Raw genomic sequence first — 17720 nt, 5'->3', positions numbered from 1 at the left:
AGATCTGATGAAAAAGAAAGCAAGTTCATTCACCAGTTCTTTTAGCTGCCATTTATCTCCATTTTTTTAAAAATGTATATTTTTATCTGGCATCATTTAATCTGGAAATACTTGCTTGTTCTCTTCTGCATGATTATTTCTCCTTTCCCATCTCTCCTTAACAAATATTTCAGTAAAAGTAAAATTTAAAGGAAAACATTGTAGGTGTAGTCTCTTTGGCCCAGATTTTTAAAGGTGCTTAGGCATTGCTTTGCTCAGTGTTGCAATGCCTAACTGATTTGGGACCCTAAATCTCATTTTAAAATGGGATGTAGGCACTTGGGAGACAAATGCCTATTTAAAATTGATGGGATTTAGATAAGGTGCCTAAATCACTTTTGAAAATGATATTTAGATTCCTAAACCAGTTAGGCATTGCAGCTCTAAGCACAGCACTACCTAAATATATTTAAAAATCTGGGCCTTAACATATAAATCTTGGGAATTACAAACAATAATAAGCAATAGCTGCATTTTGTTTATACATAGGTCATCCTAATATCTTGTTTTTCTTACTTAAAAAACTCCAGTTTACATATTGTATTATCTACACAAGGTCAAAAAACAACTTTTTACACAGTTCTTTTTTACTTGCTTTACGCAATTCTTGCTTTTACAAATTTCACGTTATTAGGGTTATAGCTAGTCTGACTCTGGCTAACAAAAACTGTCATGTATTAAGATCTCCTACAAATCCCTGTCAGTTATTTCTTTACTTCCACAATATTTGCAGCTGTAGCAGAATTAGGCATTTCATATGTGTGCTGGAACTAGAGGCTCCAAAATCGCTGTCTTCAGGTCAGGCCAAGAGAAATCCCATTGTCCGGCAACCTAGGACAAGGAAATTCCGGTATGAACAAGTGAAATTTAATTGCTTACTGCCTGTTGGATAAACTAAAAGTCAACACTTAAAATGCCAAGCTGCATCCAGCCTGAGGCTGAAAATAAAAACTGGGTCCCTCCCACATCAGTTTCCTTGCACAGAAATAGTGATGGAGGATTTTTCCACCAAGCTTATTATTTTTCTAGTTTCCTTCTGTAGCCGCAGTTAGCTAGTTGGCCTCCTGCTCTTCTCAGGGAAGGGAAGAGTCCAGATAGCTAAATTACTGTACATAAAAATAAAAATAAAAAATGGATATCCAAAATTGAGATTAAGCTTTGTCCTTAAAGATGTCAGTGTTAAAATGTTTCCTCCTCCTTCCTCTACTAAAATGATCATTTGGGATAACTAAATTATCTGAAAAACAGAAAACTTTCCTCTAAAGGTTTGGATCTCAGCTGATGAGAGATGCTGGGACTGTTTTCTTGCTAGATGTGCTTCATAAATTTTCACATTTAAAGGATTGAAACTGAAACTGACACTTATGACAATATGCATGTGGCAGTAATACAAAGCTAAAAGATGTAAGAGAAGTGTTAAACCTCTACTAACACCTGATTAATTTCACAATGTGTTTTCCCATTGCACATGCATACCATATGCATTGTTCACAATATTTTCTGTATGATTGCAAGTTTTAGTAAAGGTTTATCTCAGAGCTTTCTCAGACGAGGGATTTTTTCCATCTCTCCAGTTTTTGCAGGCATAGGGTAAAGTGTGTATATATAGAGAGCAGACAGAATCAAAACCAGTTTTTTCCTCCCATTTTTACCTATCATTTCTGACTGACTGAGCTCAAGTATAAGCAACATCCTGTCCAATATGTAATGTTCCAGACTCGTAAACTGTGTTTTCTGTTTCCCTTAGAAAACTATAACTACAGGTTCTATGATCACTAAGACACTACCTCTCGTCTTGAAAGCAGCAACTGCAACCATGCCTGCCTCTGTTGTGGGTCAAAGACCTACCATTGCCATGGTTACTGCAATCAACAGTCAGAAAGCGGTCCTCAGCACCGATGCACAGAATACACCAGTCAACCTCCAGACAACAAATAAGGTTACTGGTCAAGGAGCAGAGGCAGTCCAAATAGTGGCAAAAAACACAGTTACTTTGGTAAGACAGATGAAATAGTCTGTGTGTGTCTGTAAATGTGGGACTGTGTGCACCTGTGGAGCTGTGTGTATTTAGAAAGGAGGACTACTTAAAATACTGCTTATAAATAGGCTGGTTTTGCCCCACAGAAGGAAAAATGAACTCTTACACATAGGGACATGCAATACCTCACTGATTTTGTGAGGCTTAATTAGCTGAAATGCTTTGAGAGCCTAAGGGAAAAATATTTATTATTTATGTATGTTAATATTTTTATTGAATTAAGTCATTGTTTTAGTCATTTTCTGTGTAAAGCTTGCCCTAGAAGCTGGGTCTATGGAGGAATGCTGTTACTAGTATGAAGTTTGTCCTACCTGATCTGCAGAGCTCTGTTGTGCTAAAATAGTTCTGGTTTTGGAAGCTTTGTGGACTTTATTTATTTGGTTGGTATAGATCAAGGGTAGGCAACCTATGGCACAGGAGCTGAATTCGCCACATGAGCTGATTTTCAGTGGCACTCACACTGCCCGGGTGCTGGCCACCAGGCCTGGGGCTCTGCATTTTAGTTTAATTTTAAATGAAGCTTCTTAAACATTTTAAAAACTTTATTTACTTTACATACAACAATAGTTTAGTTAGATATTATAGACTTATAGAAAGAGACCTTCTAAAAACATTTAAAATATATTACTGGCATGCAAAACCTTAAATTCGAGTGAATAAATGAAGACTTGGCACACCACTTCTGAAAGGTTGCTGAACCCTGGTATAGATCCTCGTCTTATCTAATGTGTCAAACGTCTCTTGTTTTCTTTGCTCACTGAATCTACATAGAGTTAGGATACACCTCCCATCCTACCAAGTCTTCAATTACCACATCCTCTTACCAGGATCCAGCCGTCATAAGCCCATATTATGGAAAGTGTCTCACTTTTGAGTATATCAGGCTTTCAGAGAGTGCCTAGCAGCTGCTGTGTAACTGATCAGCTACACAGAATTCTGTTTAAAAACATTAACAATAGCAACTGTGGAATTGGGCATTTGGGTTTCTGAGACTAGAGACCAGGCAATTGAACAGAACCATTACAGGGAAGTTTTACTTTGTGAATAGGCTGAACCAGGGCTTCATCAACAGTGAGGCCGATTTATATCGTAAATTTTCCTTTATAAAAGAACATAGCTTTAATGGATGTAAATAATCAGTGTTTTGCTTCTAAATGAGCCAAATAGTTGTATTTGGGATGGAGAAATCTCTTTAAGTGGAGTCTTTTTCCACCATCTGCAATGATGTGGTTATCTCCCAGAAGGACTGATAAATTTCTGCTCAGGCTCAGTCCTTGCTGAATAACTTACCCTGGTCTACAGAGGTGACCTTTCTTTTAATAATCACTAATGATTAAAGCTAAAATTTAGTCACAGGTATTTTTAGTAAAAGTCATGGACAGGTCACAGACAATAAACAAAAAGTCACTGCCAGTGACCTGTCCATGACTTTTACTAAAAATACTCCTAACTAAATCTTAGGTGCTGGGGGAGGGAGGGCGCTCCAGAGGATGCTGCTGCTCTGGGGGGCGGGGGGTAGTCCGGCGGTCACTGCTGCTCCTGGGGGCGGGAAGTGCGGCCCTGAGCCCCACCGCTGCCGCTCCAGGCAGGGGGTGGCCCATGGCCTCGCCGCTGCTGCTCTGAGGGGGGAGGAGGGAGCAACTGGCCCCGGGGCCATCCCAGCTGCTAGTGCAGCCCTGGGGTCAGCTGTACCAGCCACTGCGGAAGTCATGGATGTCCTTCCGTGAACTCCATGAAAGACTCACAGCTTTACTAATTATATGTGTTTCTATAGTGTTTCTATCAAGGATCTCAAAACATTTTCCCACATATTAATTAAACCTTAACAGCACACTGGTGAAGTGTTAGTATTGCTATTTTACATTGCTAAACAGAGCTACAGAGAGGGGAAGCTAACATTTTCAAGTGTATGCTAAAGTTGTGTGTGTCTCAATTTTGGGTGCTCCACTGAAGACAACTGAGATCTACTTCTCAGAGGTGTTGGGCCACAGTAGCTTCCACTGATTTCAGTTAGAGTTGGGAGTGCTTAGCTTAGCCCCTCTAAAAATCAGGGCCAAGGTATGTCAAACTGAATATTCAAAATTGAAAGCCACTTTTGAAAATTCAGGCCAAAGTTTTTAATTCAGAGTCATGTACTGTGTCATTTACAATGCTAGAAATAGACAATGGGTTCTAGCTCCCAGACCTTGTTCTAACTACTGGAGACACTGCTTTATTCTTCTGCATATCATTCCACATGAGAAGACAGAAGTGTGTTTACCATTGGAAGGTCCATCTGGTGGGGCAGCCAAATCTGGTTTTACTTTCTATCTTTTGTGAAGGCAGTTTTGACTTGTAAAACAAATGTGAAAGTTCATTACCTTCAAAGGAAATTGCTTTAGATGGCAGAGCCTAATATTATGTACATTTAGATGAAACAAAAGGATGGTTAGCTTCAATTTGCAATACAGGATGTGCAGGAACCAAAGTGTAAGGCCAGCTCTTCCTTTAATGTAGTTCTAATACAGAAACTGTTGCTATGAGAATTTATTTACAGTGAGGGAAACCAGCCTAAACTGAGGAGCATCAGGACTGAAAATACTATCAGTGTGTTAGGTTTTGATAAATGACTTCAAAGCTATTTTCCTCTTGTTGAACTCTAATGTTTGTATAGCAGGTTCAGGCTACACCTCAGCCCATCAAAGTGCCACAGTTCATCCCTCCTCCCAGACTCACTCCTCGTCCAAATTTTCTTCCACAGGTGAGTGTATCAAGAACAAGAAAGACAGGAGGGAAGTTGGCCATAAAGTAAATAAGGGATGTTTTCTTTTCATTTTATTACCTTCAAGATGTGTGAAATGAAACTACTGAAAGTGTAGGAACAGAAGTCTGTCGCCGAAGGCTGCAAAATCTCTCCAATCATCATTGCTCAGTATTCAAGAGCAGGTGAAGAGAAATAGCTGAAGTCTTTTCTGCAGCGTCCATTCTTTATACCATTTGCAACTGAGCAATACAGCTTTAAATTGTTTTACTTTGCACTGTTTTTAGAAAAGACACTAGTTGCTTCACATTTTTTGATGTGACAAGGAGCAAGGGGGTATTACTGGGAGTACTGGGATGAAATTAAGAAAGAAAAACTTTAGGCTGGTTATCAGAACAAGACATTGGGACAGTAAATTCTGTTAATCTGTAACATAGTTTCCAGACATAAATGAAGGCTACACGCTGTATTTTGAGACATTAAAGGTAAAATGGACAAGATACCAGAAAATGTATGATGGGAAACAATATTTTATTGGTCGAGAGAGAGATTAGATGACCTAATGGATTTTGTTTCTACTTGCCTTTTCTGTAACTCTGAGATATGTGTATAATTGGGACTGTGCCAGGTATACCAAAGATAATGATGGTACAGGACCAGAAAATATTTTGGACCTGAATTTTGTAGAGCTGTTTCCTAGCTTCATACCTATGGATGTCTTCTCAAATATTATGCTTTACCATAGTATCAGAGAAAGAAAAGAGCAAGGGACAATATGGCTGTATTTACCAGTAAAGGCTTTGATATTTTCAGTGAGGGGGCAGTTTGCTGTTCATAGTCTAGCAGGACTAGTTGCACGGTATAAAAGGTTGCACAATGTATCTGCATAATGCATGAAGTTAACACAGGCCGTGGTGACCTATTCGACATCTCTGAAGACTTTGTTTTAGCTCTTGAGTCAGCTGTTTAGATATTAGATCTCTTGGCCAATGTAAAAAGTGCTACAATATTGAAAGCTGTGTAAAGCTTTTGAAATATACTTTCAAACCCGGTTGCCCAAGTTGCTCCTGCAAATATTGCATGGGCATCTGTTGTCCTCACAAAATCAAAAAGTAGATTTGCACATACAAAACAGTTAGCATTAAAGATGTAAATGACTATTTGAGCATGCAAATGTGTGCAGAAGCAAAAGTTGTGTGTGCAAATGTTATGGATGGGTTTTATGCAAGCAAATTGAAAATGTGGTTCTTTACTGTCGTTGCACACTTATGACACTATTATAAAAATGTGTTCTGTAAGAAATGTAGATAGTTTTGCAGAATTTAGATAAGCTGAGTCAAAAGATTTAAAACAGAGAATATATTCAATAAATTAATTTTAAATATATTTCTATTTGTCTGGGGGGTTTTCCTTGTAGGTTCGACCCAAACCAGTTGCCCAGAATAACATTCCTATTGCCCCAGCACCACCTCCGATGCTTGCAGCTCCTCAGCTTATTCAAAGGCCTGTGATGCTGACGACAAAGTTCACACCCAGCCCTTTACCCACCTCACAGAACTCCATACACCCAGTTCGTGTTGTTAATGGGCAGACAGCAACCATAGCCAAAACTTTCCCTATGGCACAGCTCACCAGCATTGTGATAGCAGCCCCAGGTACCAGGCTCGCTGGACCTCAGACTCTACAGATCAGCAAACCAAACCTTGAAAAACAGGTACAGATGGGCAATGTGTCTACTAAATGCTACAGTTCTACTTTTGTGGGTTAATGCTGCCAAGGTGGAGAGGACTAATGATCATTAGGGGAATTTTCAATGAAGAATTAAATATCAGAGTCCCACTAACAGTGACCAAATATTAATAATATAGTGACTTTGGAGAAGGGATTAAGAGAGCCCCAGAACAGAAAGTTTGGCGTTCTTTCAAAGGCCCATTGGAATCATTACAGTTCTTCAGTGATTTGGTGCTCCCCCTACTGGATCAGCAGAAAATGTTCATCTGAGGTGTGCTGACATCTGTGATGATGCTGACACACAGACAATATAGTAAACCAAAAGCCATGTTCATGTCAAATCCTTTAGAAACACAGGAACAAAATATGTTTTTATTTCTAAACTTCTTTAAATGATAAACAATGGAGAGTAGAGGAATAAAAACTATTCAAAATATTTAACAAGTCCTGTTTAAGAGAATCCGACCACATTTGATTTGATGCTGGAGCCTGTTGATTTGTATTTTCCTCAGAATCTCCCTTTAAATTGCAGGGAAACAAAATGGCCAGTAGGCTTCTTGAGATTGGTCAAGGCTCCCGTGACTGATCTGAGCTTGAATGGATGGAAGAAATGCCTCAAAAATAGAGTTTCTAGATATTTAGTTATTAAATCTCACTTCGGGAAAGAGCAAATGGAGAAGGCATCCTAAAAAATAATATGCAACTTCAAATAAAATGATTTAATTGGGTCATAACTGTAGACTCTTCCAATTCAGTTCATGTGACATCTTTGGTTTCACTTCAAACACTTTCTTGTCGGTTAATGTACCTTGGAGTTGTCCATGAAACTGTGGACAATCTTGTGCACAAAAGATGCACTGTTGCTTCACTAAATTCACGGGTAGGTTGTTGCATATCTTTTAAGGCAGATTTACAAGCTGTGCTCTGCAACAATGCATGCCTGTTACCTATGAGCTTGATGAATCCCTGTGCTGCATGCCCACAATGTTTATTCCTTAAAGAGCTGCTGAAAGTCAGGAAAACTTTGAAAAACATTCAGAGACAAGTAACAATGATTTAATTATCTGTGTATAGTTTTTGGTATGATTTCCTCAATCTTTATGACTGAGGATGTTTACACGAAACAAAATTTGTGTTTCTTCAGCATTCATCTCCTCACTCTGAGTTTGTGACATCACAGCCATGCCACAAACTGAGGGTCATCATGCTGGTGATTGTGATGTTAAGAGTCGAGGATTCTGACTTCAGGGAGGGCATAAGCCACAGGAATATCTGAGCTCTTAGGAGTCAAAGTGCCAGTTTTCAGGCAAATATTACTCATAATGACAAATAAAGGGAAAGAAATGGAGAATGTATATACCATTCAGAATGGGTTCTGAACAAGGGCTTTTCATAGAATGATTTTCCATAAGGCTTCAGCTGGTCTGTAATCAATCCACTTTTCATGCAGCTTTATAAATATTTCTGCCAAAAATGTTAACTGCAGGATGACCGTTATCATTTGTGTGGTTGTTTGATTGGGTTGCCTGAGTTGCTGTGATGCTGCACGTTCTTGGGTTTGGGCCTGTTCTTTTTCTTTGCCAAAGCAGGACACATTATGTAAACTTTCCTCATATTCCTGAAGAAAATGTCTTTTTGGGGCACAGCAGTTGGTTTTACAACTGTTTTTCCCATTGTCCTACTAAACTGAATTTACTCATTTCACTTAGCTTTTCCTTAACTAAAAAATGCTTTCTGAGTATTGAGTTATACTTGTTTCTTTTCAGACTATTAAACCCCATGTAGAAGCAGAGGAGAAGCAAACAGAGAGTTGTACCATTACTCCACCAGCTGCACCCAAGCAAAAACGAGAAGAAAATCCACAGGTATCAGAACAAATTCGGTGTTCTCTCCCTAGAAGAAAAAGGAGCCATTCTATCTTTCAAAAAACATCATAAGCCAGGATGGAAGATAGTGTATCTATTTGTTTCCTCATTTCCCCCTCACCCTACACAGACATGCTCTCTTTCTCACACACAATTTCTTTTTTTCCCTGTTCCCTTCTCAAGACTAATTTTCTTTCCTTACAGTGTTCTTGCCGGAGAGGACTGGGAAATAAGAATGGGGAATAATAAATCTAAATGTAAATAGCGCATAAAATTGTTCACAACTGGTAGAATTGTGCACTATAAGCCTTTTACTCCTAAAAGTTCAGAATACCCTTCAAACAGCTCACCCAGTATACAGTACATCTTTTGATTTCCATACCTGTGAGATCTCAGACTTGTAGAATCATTCCCTAGAGAGTGATCTTTATCTTGCTTGAGACACTTTTACCATCTTGACAACTTCATTCCAGTAAACAGGAAAGAAAGGAACATCTTTGCCATAGAGCCTCTGCTGTTGCTGCTACTTTTGATCTTAAGACAGACAGGTTATGAACCTCTCCCAACTTATCCAGATAGTCTGATCCCTTTTTCTGAATGGGCATTTCTTAGTGCCTGTCTGCACTACAAAACTTCAGGCCTGGTTACAGATAAAATGTGTAGTGTAGAGGGTATCTAATCATGTTGCAACCAGGTTCCCTAACTCAGCTGTATTTTGTAGTGTAGCTAGATTCATAGTGACCATCGATTTCATCTGAGTATTTCCAGTACAGATTCCTATTCTTGGGTGCAACTGCACGTTCTGTACTGTAAGAGGAACTTTCTAAAAAGCTGTGACCATTAGAGAACTGAGGTGATAATAGGAGCCATGGCTCTGAATGTTGATTCCTTTCAATTGCAGTAGCAGTGTGGTTGTTAAATCTGTGTCCTTCCCATTCTTTGCTCCATCATTTGTTGTTTTTGCCTTCTTAGCCAAATTCTTTGTAAACAGTCTTTCTAGTTAATCCTGAAAAGCTATTTACAATGAGTGAATCTGTTAGTAGTTGAAATATGTAGTATTGTATCATGGGATATTATTACTGGGCCATTTTATTGCCTGTTCTGTCAGTGCCATGTTAAGTCCATTGCTATAACAAAGACATGGCCAAAACTTTAAAACAAAAAGGATAAAACGAGTTCAAATGGTGCTCATCTTGCTGTGGAAAGATGTTGTCAATCCTAACTCCTGGTGTCTAGGTTCCTTGAGGTGAGTCCCTTGTCATGGTGGTGTTCAATTTCTATGTTATTTTGCACCCCTTCCTCTCTCCTGTGCTCATGAGACTGAATTCTTTCTCCAGTCTTTCCTCATAGAAAAAGCACTAAAGGCCTCTCAAACAGCACCTCTCAGGTGCTGCTTCTGAATTGGTACCTAGTCCTTCTTTTGTCCCATGGGACAAGCTGAAGTCCAGATCCACTTAACCACACATCTTGAGAGAGCTTGGAAACTAAGATCAAGGACAGAGGTCTGTTGCTATCCTTTTCAGTATCGTTCACCTAGTTTCAACTCAAGCTCTTGAACAGCGCTCAGATCCAAAGGCAGGCTGGTACAAAAAGAGGCCTTGCAACTATGAGATGCTCAAGGAGAAGCTTTACCTTTCTCAGTGAAGGCTGATCCTATAGATCTAAGCACAGCCGAGGATCCAAGGAATAGCTCCAGATTTATTAGGTTATCTTTGCCACCTTCTAGCACCAACTATTTGAATTGATTCTGATTGCCAACATTGGCAGAGTTGTTGAAACTATATTGTTTGTGTTAGAGGAGTAGTCCTTGAACTGTGGTCCTCAGAGTACCAGTGGTTTCCAGAGCCCCTAACTGGTGGCTCACAATGTTAAATACTTTGGGAATCAAACAATGAGGATTTTGTTGTTATGTAACCAGCAATGTTTAACTGGCAGCTGAACTGTGCTGGTGTCTGCTAAGGGTCAGTGATGATGGTTTGGGAGTTGAGACCTTGAGTCTGTTCCCAATTCTGCCAGTGACTTGTTGTATCACATTGTGGAAGTTGCTTCTCCCTGTCTCTGATTTTTTCTCCACGTTTATAAAACAGGGCTAGTGTCTCTCTTTGGAAAGCAATTTGAGATCTATAGATGAAAAGTGGTATATAAGTGTAAAGAATTATTAATATTTCCCTTATTTGGTTGGCTACCAACTAACTGGGCTAAATGAAGTTGCCCCTGATAATGACTGTAACTGGAATGAACTCTGTTCTCTCTCTCTCTGACACAGAAACTTGCCTTCATGGTGTCTTTGGGACTGGTTACACATGACCATCTGGAAGGTAAGAAAAGTAACTGAGAATGGTTCCTGTGCTCTCCTGTTTCTCAGCTATTCTAGATTGGAAGTAAAAGTCCCAAAAGTTCTTGTGTGATGTGCACTCTTTTTTTCCTTGCACCAAGGAAAAGATCACACTTGGGCTATGCTCATACAGCACTTTGGGTGCAACTTGTCCCTGGCCCCTCAGTCCCTTGTTAGATGGAAACAAGGCAGTTGCTTAGGTATCTGAGATCAATGGTTGGGGAGGCAGTGCATGCTCTGCTGTCTGGGAAGAAACTGAAAAAACTAATTGACTATTGTGTAGGCCTTATGTGTGAAGAAGTTACTAATAGGTCAGTGTACCTTAGCCCCTTCTCTGGATTTCTCATTTCTGTAAATTGGTGTGCATGCTAGGTTACTGTAGCTCTGATAATTTCTTTAGTCCTCGCCTACAATGAAATCAAGCCTGAATCTACATAAATTCAAGGACTTGCACATTACTGTACTAAATTTAGCCTCAGCAGAAGTCCATTTTTATTTTTATAATTTCAACAGATAATATAGATGCTTATTTTTAAGCATTTTTTTCTATTTTTATTTGTTTAAATTTTCATAGTTGCACAAAATTATGGGTTCTAAGTAATTTTCCATTTTTATCTATTTGAATTTTCACTATTGTGGAAAATTGTGGGTCAGACAACTAGTATTTAATGACAGTAGAAGTTGAGATTCAATAATTTAAAACTTTATAACCGTTAAAACACAAATTCTCAACAGCATGTCAAAGTATACAAAGTAAATATCCTTTAGTCAAACTCTAGTAAGTTTTCATTCAGGATTTTTCTTACTTTGCCTATCTGTAAATTTTGATTATCATCAATGGAAATTTCCTTTTTGTCCATTTGTGTGTGTATAGATGTTTTTGACATTTACTGATTGAAAATCGAATCCTTCAAAACCTAACTATATTTGCCTTAAATAGCAATGAGGTGTCCTCATGTGCTACTGTATTTAGGTTCCCAGTTATGTTGAACTTCACTATAAAATATCTGTGTTCAGATGCTCTCATTTGGGAGGGGCAGCCAATCATTTCATAAACCAGTCTGGCAGTGTATTTATTTTTACCATTGTCTATTCATTTTCAAACCCAGGAGTGTAGCAGAGATGGCTCTCTTCAGTATTGCTGGCTTCCCACGGAAAGCCTCACAGTTAGAACTTACTTGCTTGCAGACTATGTAACATAGACATTGTTGCATGCTTTCTGAATCCATGGTTTCTAACCTGAACCTTTCTTTTCACAAGAAATCCAAAGTAAGAGACAAGAGAGGAAAAGAAGAACAACAGCAAATCCAGTGTACAGTGGAGCCGTTTTTGAGCCGGAGGTATCAGTCTCTTGCTGGGGGGAAAGCTGGCAATTTCATTCTGTACTGCTGCCATTTTGCTACCTACTAAGATCTCTGAAGCCCAGCTAAACAGATAGGCTGTCATTACAGTTTGAGAGACCAGTGTAGTGATGTGACCCTCGGGGTTTTATATAGTAAATACAATTATTTCTGCTTCATACTTCTCTCCCCCTCCACCACCACCTGCATTATAAACCTGGCATTAAATAGCAGTGAGTATTGGTCCTGCCATTAGATGATCAGCTTGTGCACTGGTCTGCAGCAGTCCAGATGTCAGAAGCAGAATGGAAGGCTAACATTTCCAAAGATATGTCCCCAACAACAGGATAGACGTTAAGCCCAGTTTCTACTGTACAGCTCTGCCTGAGCTCTTACAGATGTAATTGTTATAAAAAATTAGCCAGCTAAAGTTGTTTTCCTCCCCTTTAAAGCGTAAGAAGAGTGCAGTCACATACCTGAACAGCACAATGCATCCTGGGACACGTAAAAGAGGTGAGTTATTTTCAACAGTGCCATCTTGCTGTATGCTTATTTCTCCATCTTCCATCAGCAGTCCCCTTGTGGACGGAAAGAAAGTGAAATAGGGAAGCATTTTGTTATACTGCATTTGCACAGTAAATTCCAGTGGTAAACAAGGACCAACATTTCTGGGGTTAGCGTAACTGGCTTTGTGGGGCAGCTCAGAGCAATATTTCAGTCTCACTCTACACAAATAAGAACAGAGTGTAAGATAAGATGTTGGAACACCATTTAATGGAAGAGAGTTGCTGCCAAGGTGCCCTTAATACTGCCTAAGCTGCAGTGCTACTGCCAGGAAAGCAAAACATTATGGAAAAAGTGTATTTAATCTTACAGGAAGGGAAATTCAGAGTGTGAAGAGCTCATTCCCCAAAATGTATTGCTTTTCTAAGGAAAAGATCTCCCAAAGCATTTTCACTTCCACAGGCAAAGCTTCCACTTACCTTAAGCACTCTTCAGAAACAACTACCATCCTGGAACCTTAAAATGCCACTTGTCCTGCAAGAAAGGAGGAGGGTGTTTCTTATATCTACTAAATGTTATTCAGTGTAATTCACCTACGGTGCAGCAGTTCTTGGGCAGAACAAGTCACATTTTAAAACTCTTACTTTTAAGGATAAAATTGATCTCTTGGAACATTACAGTAGAGCTTAACTGTTTTGTTCTCTTTCTGTGTGTGGTGCTGAATACCAGAGCTGAGATCTGCCATGTAGATCTGAAAAGAACATCTTTCCCTAACTTCTGATGCTCGCCTTTAATGGCTGTTAATGGTTTACAACGTGGCTTCTCTGCTCTTTGGTTTGCTGTCCAAAAACAAATGACTGAGCGATTTAACATCATGACCACCCAAGAAATCAGCAAGCATACTGTATAGTCTGTGATTAAAGTCAGAGGTTTATATATTCCATACGTGGGGTGATGAACCTGAGACCATGTATGCAGCAGTGTAGTGTGTGTGTGCGCGCGCGCATGTGCATGCGTGTGTAACAGACTAGATGGCTCAGGATATTAGTGATGGAATACGTAACATTTCATCTCCAAGTTATTGATCTGAATCTGTCCAAGGATAGTAGTGACTGAAAATCTTTAATTCTTTGGTGACTGTTTGGTGGGCTAGATGACCTGATGATCCCAGTCCAGTCTGTATTGAACAGGTGCCTACACAACACAAACCATGATCATAACTAGCACTGATCATTTCCAATGTCGGTATTCTTCGGCAAGAGGTCAGATATTCAAATGACCCTTGCTGTCCTTGAGGCAGCCTCTTCAGTGCAGGATGGAAGCACAAAGGTGGGGTAGTATAGATAAATTTGCACTTCTGCTGGCATGCTGTCTTTGAGTAAATAAAGGACATCCAGTGCCACCTTCCATTACCTTAAATATGTTTTCAAAAAAGAAAGACAAGAAAACAAGTGTGTGTGTGTGTGTGTGTGTGTGTGTGTGTGTGTGTGTGTGTGTGTGTGTGTGTGTGTGTGTGTGTGTGTGTGTGTACTGTACATAAGGATATGTTCCTTCATATAGTAATGTTTCCAATGACCTTTTAATTCCATTAGATAACGTGTGAAGAATTACTTATATATTTTTAAATGCAGAAGATTACATATATGTATACATGGTATTTTCTTAGATTGTTTTTGCACAATGCTGTCTTCCTATCCTTATTTTCACTCTCTGTTGTGAGTGTACACCCCTCATCAGCACCAGATTAGTAACATATTTTCAAATGAGGTGGACAAGATTTGGGGCCTACAGTAATTTTATTATTTGAATTAATATAGCAGTATATTAGGAGGATAGTTTGTGCAACCCTGTGCCCTTTAGGGGTTTGGTTTAATTCTAGATGCTGTTGGTCATGTCAGAAATTTCAGCTATGGACATCACCATTAGAAATTCTTTCCAAGGATGTACATCTCTCTGGAAAGTATCTAGAATTCAGGTGTACCCTGGCAATCTGTAAATACTATTGTAAGTAGGGCCCTACCAAATTCATGGTCATGAAAAATGTCTCATGGACTGTGAAATCTGGTCTCCCACTATGAAATCTTTTTGTGTGCTTTTACCCTATACTATACAGCTTTCATGGAAGAGACCAGCATTTTTCAAATTGGGGGTTCTGACCCAAAAGGGAGTTGTAGCAGCAGTCACAAGGTTATTTTGGGGGGGCGCGATATTGCCACCCTTACTTCTGCACTGCCGTCAGAGCTCGGTTGCCAGAGAGCAGCGGCTGGTGGCCGGAGAACTCTGAAGATGGTGTCCCATTAGCAGCAGTGCAGAAGTAAGGGTGGCAATACCATACCATGCTACCTTTACTTCTGTGCTACCTTCAGAGCTGGGCGGACAGAGAGTGGTGGCTGCTGATTGAGGGCCCAACTCTGCAGGCAGCAGTGCAGAAGTAAGGGTGGCAGTACCACAACTCCCCCTACAATAACCTTGCCACCCTCCCCCCAGAACTCCTTTTTGGGTCAGGACCCCTACAATTATAACACCATCAAATTTCAGATTTAAATAGCTGAAATGAAATTTACGATTTTAAAAATCCCATAATTGTGAAAATGGCCAAAATGGACCATGAATTTGGTAGGGCCCTAATTATAAGAGCTGGGTAATTATTCCTAGATTTTTATTCCTTGTGATCTTTCCATATCTGTAGAGTAACTTGGTATGTGGAAAGACAGGGAGAGTGCTAAGTACATATAGTTTTACATAGTCATACAATACATAGCTAATATCTCAGTTGTATGAAGGCTGTTCTTAGCAGATTTTGTACATAGTGCTTTTCTAAAGGAGTCTAAAATAGATATATATGATTGGGGCAGTGGGTACTTGACTATAGAAGCTTAGGAAAGAATTTAGAGTTGGTCTGGAAGATGCTTGGGGTCATGCGTAGGATAGTAATACCTGCCATTGAGATAGTGGGCATAGGTCTGAGATGAGAGGTGCTGACCTATAGGAAATGTAGGGAAGAAAAGGAGACTTGAAATGGTAAGTGCTAGCTATGAGAGAAGGAACTTTGGGAAGGTATATGCTGGCACAGGATAGATAGGGAGAGCTGGGATAACAGTAGACAAATTGAACTGACAGAAATCATTGCAGCTGGTCTGCGAGTTTGGTGCCAGCACAATTTCCTGATAAGTGGGCGGTCTCATTGCTAGGAATGAAGAGGCCCCACTCTGCACTTGGGAGCATGACTCTTTGACCCTTAGCAGAGCCTGTTTTCACACTCCTCTGATATGCATCTTTCAAGCGTTCATTTCTTGAAAAATTCCACTTGTACGTTTCTAAAGAAATGTTTAAATCTTTGCTTCTCTTCTTCCACTTGTGACTCCTATATTAATTTCCTCTCTGTGCTACATCATTTCCTTTTTCACGCTAGCCAATGAGGACCACTGGCCAAAGGTATGTAAGATCATTTCCCCCCCCTCCCTTTTTTTGTTCCCTTTTGTTAATGTGTAGGTCGTCCACCTAAATACAACACGGTGCTGGGGTTTGGGGCTCTGACCCCCACATCCCCTCTATCCAGTCATCCTGACTCCCCTGAAAATGAAAAGACAGAGACCACATTTACTTTCCCCGCATCTGTTCAGCCTGTGTCCCTGCCTAGCCCCAGCTCCACAGACGTAAGTAATTCTTGGGGAAGGGTTGGCTTTTGCAAAGATGTGTAGAATGAGCCACACTGGAAACTGCTTCCGATTTTGTTTCTTTAGCGTTCATTCCTTGAACACTGTTTGTCATGGTTCAGTGCAGTGAAACAGGCCGATGTTCTTTTACTCCCCAACCCTTCACTTTTACCTTCTTGTGCCTGTGTTATAGGCCAGGTCTACACTGCGACTTTAAATCGGTTTAATGGCCGATATACCGATTTAACGCTGTATCCGTTCACACGACGTCGTCATTAATATCGAGTTAAACGGCTCCTTAAACGATTTCGGAAAACTCCTCCCAACGAGAGGAGTAGCGCTAAATTCATAGTGATAACTCCGGATTGAGGGCTTCATGTGGACGAAATCGACGTTATCGGCCTCGGGCTGGCATCCCAGAGTGCTGCACTGACCGCTCTGGACAGCAATCTAACTCGATGCAGCGGGCAGGTAGAACAGGGAAAAGCCCCGAGAACTTTTGAACTTACATTGCCTGCCTGCCCCAGCTGGCAGCTCTGCTCAGCCACGGCTGGCGAATGCAGTTTGGAAATCGAACAAAGAGCCCAGCAAGACCGCGGGAGATATATAGGTCTGATCGCTGTAATGGGGACAAAGTTTGTATCCAGCTCCGGTACGACACAAAGCCAAGAGCGTTTGAATAAAATACTCCAGGTACATCAGCGCTGTGTGACAAGGTCGTAACGGGATAGCGAGAGCTTCAAATGGACGCTGCAGAAGGGGAGGAGGGTCGACTGAGCGACTCAGCTATCCCAGGGGCAGTCCACAGCAGTCTCTGAAAATTATTGCATTCTTGCTGAGCTCCGAATTGTCCTGTGGTTCAACCAGGTCTCCTCGTTGGTACAGGGAAACAGCCTCCTCAGTTTATTTCCCCCACCACACGTGAAAAAAAAGGGAAAGATGCTGTCTATGGCTTTGTCAATCACTCGCGAAAAGAGGCGCCAAAGGGGTCTGCTGCCTCATCACAGGGAGGGTGAGGCTGTACCCGCACCACCCGGGCAGTGTTTTCTTGCCCCATCAGGGCATGTGCTCTCAACACGAGTGGGAAACTATGGGTGCTGAGGAACACGCTACCCCACAGTGCACCGCTCTGAGATCGATGGTTAGCGTGGACCCCGGACGCAAAAAATCGATTTCGGATCCACGTGTGGACGCGCTAAACCGATTTTATTAGATCTGTTTTGTAATATCGGTTTACGCTAATTCGAAATAATCGTGCAGTGTAGACGTACCCATAGTGTTGCAGATATTTCCTGTGACATTCAGTCATTGATTGGAATGTTGGGATACACTGGGCATGCTTAGATGAGCATGTTTTCTCAGTGTATAGTGTCTGAGATCTTGTGTGACTGAATTAAATCTGTATTTCAGTGAGGAACTGGGAAGGGGAGAATGAGTCCTATTATTCAGAGAGACCGTAGTAGCTGTAAGTT

The 17720-nt window shown here is 40.5% G+C and overlaps 2 protein-coding genes across 4 annotated transcripts in view; one reads left to right on the top strand and one right to left on the bottom strand.

The window, feature by feature from the left end:
• Positions 1-17720, top strand: part of PHF21A (PHD finger protein 21A) — a 312010-nt gene that overhangs the window by 267677 nt on the left and 26613 nt on the right. For 2 of the 3 annotated variants that reach the window (XM_032775109.2, XM_032775102.2), the window contains exons 7-14: positions 1787-2035; positions 4731-4817; positions 6235-6531; positions 8315-8413; positions 10680-10731; positions 12009-12088; positions 12541-12601; positions 16085-16248. In XM_032775109.2, the coding sequence (XP_032631000.1) occupies positions 1787-2035; positions 4731-4817; positions 6235-6531; positions 8315-8413; positions 10680-10731; positions 12009-12088; positions 12541-12601; positions 16085-16248 (1089 nt within the window). Of the gene's footprint in view, positions 1-1786; positions 2036-4730; positions 4818-6234; positions 6532-8314; positions 8414-10679; positions 10732-12008; positions 12089-12540; positions 12602-16004; positions 16028-16084; positions 16249-17720 lie in introns of all 3 variants that reach the window. The other variant, XM_032775108.2, reaches the window with a different exon arrangement.
• CRY2 (cryptochrome circadian regulator 2) overlaps positions 17181-17720 on the bottom strand; it is a 208057-nt gene continuing 207517 nt past the window's right edge. Inside the window, exon 13 of the transcript XR_012655777.1 lies at positions 17181-17200. The gene's annotated coding sequence lies outside the window, so the exon portion shown is untranslated. The remainder of the gene's footprint in view (positions 17201-17720) is intronic.

This window comes from Chelonoidis abingdonii, chromosome 4 (assembly GCF_003597395.2).
Source record: "Chelonoidis abingdonii isolate Lonesome George chromosome 4, CheloAbing_2.0, whole genome shotgun sequence".
Taxonomy (NCBI): Eukaryota; Metazoa; Chordata; order Testudines; family Testudinidae; genus Chelonoidis; species Chelonoidis abingdonii.
The sequence above is the reverse complement of the archived record's forward strand: the minus strand, read 5'-3'. Positions and strand labels throughout refer to the sequence as shown.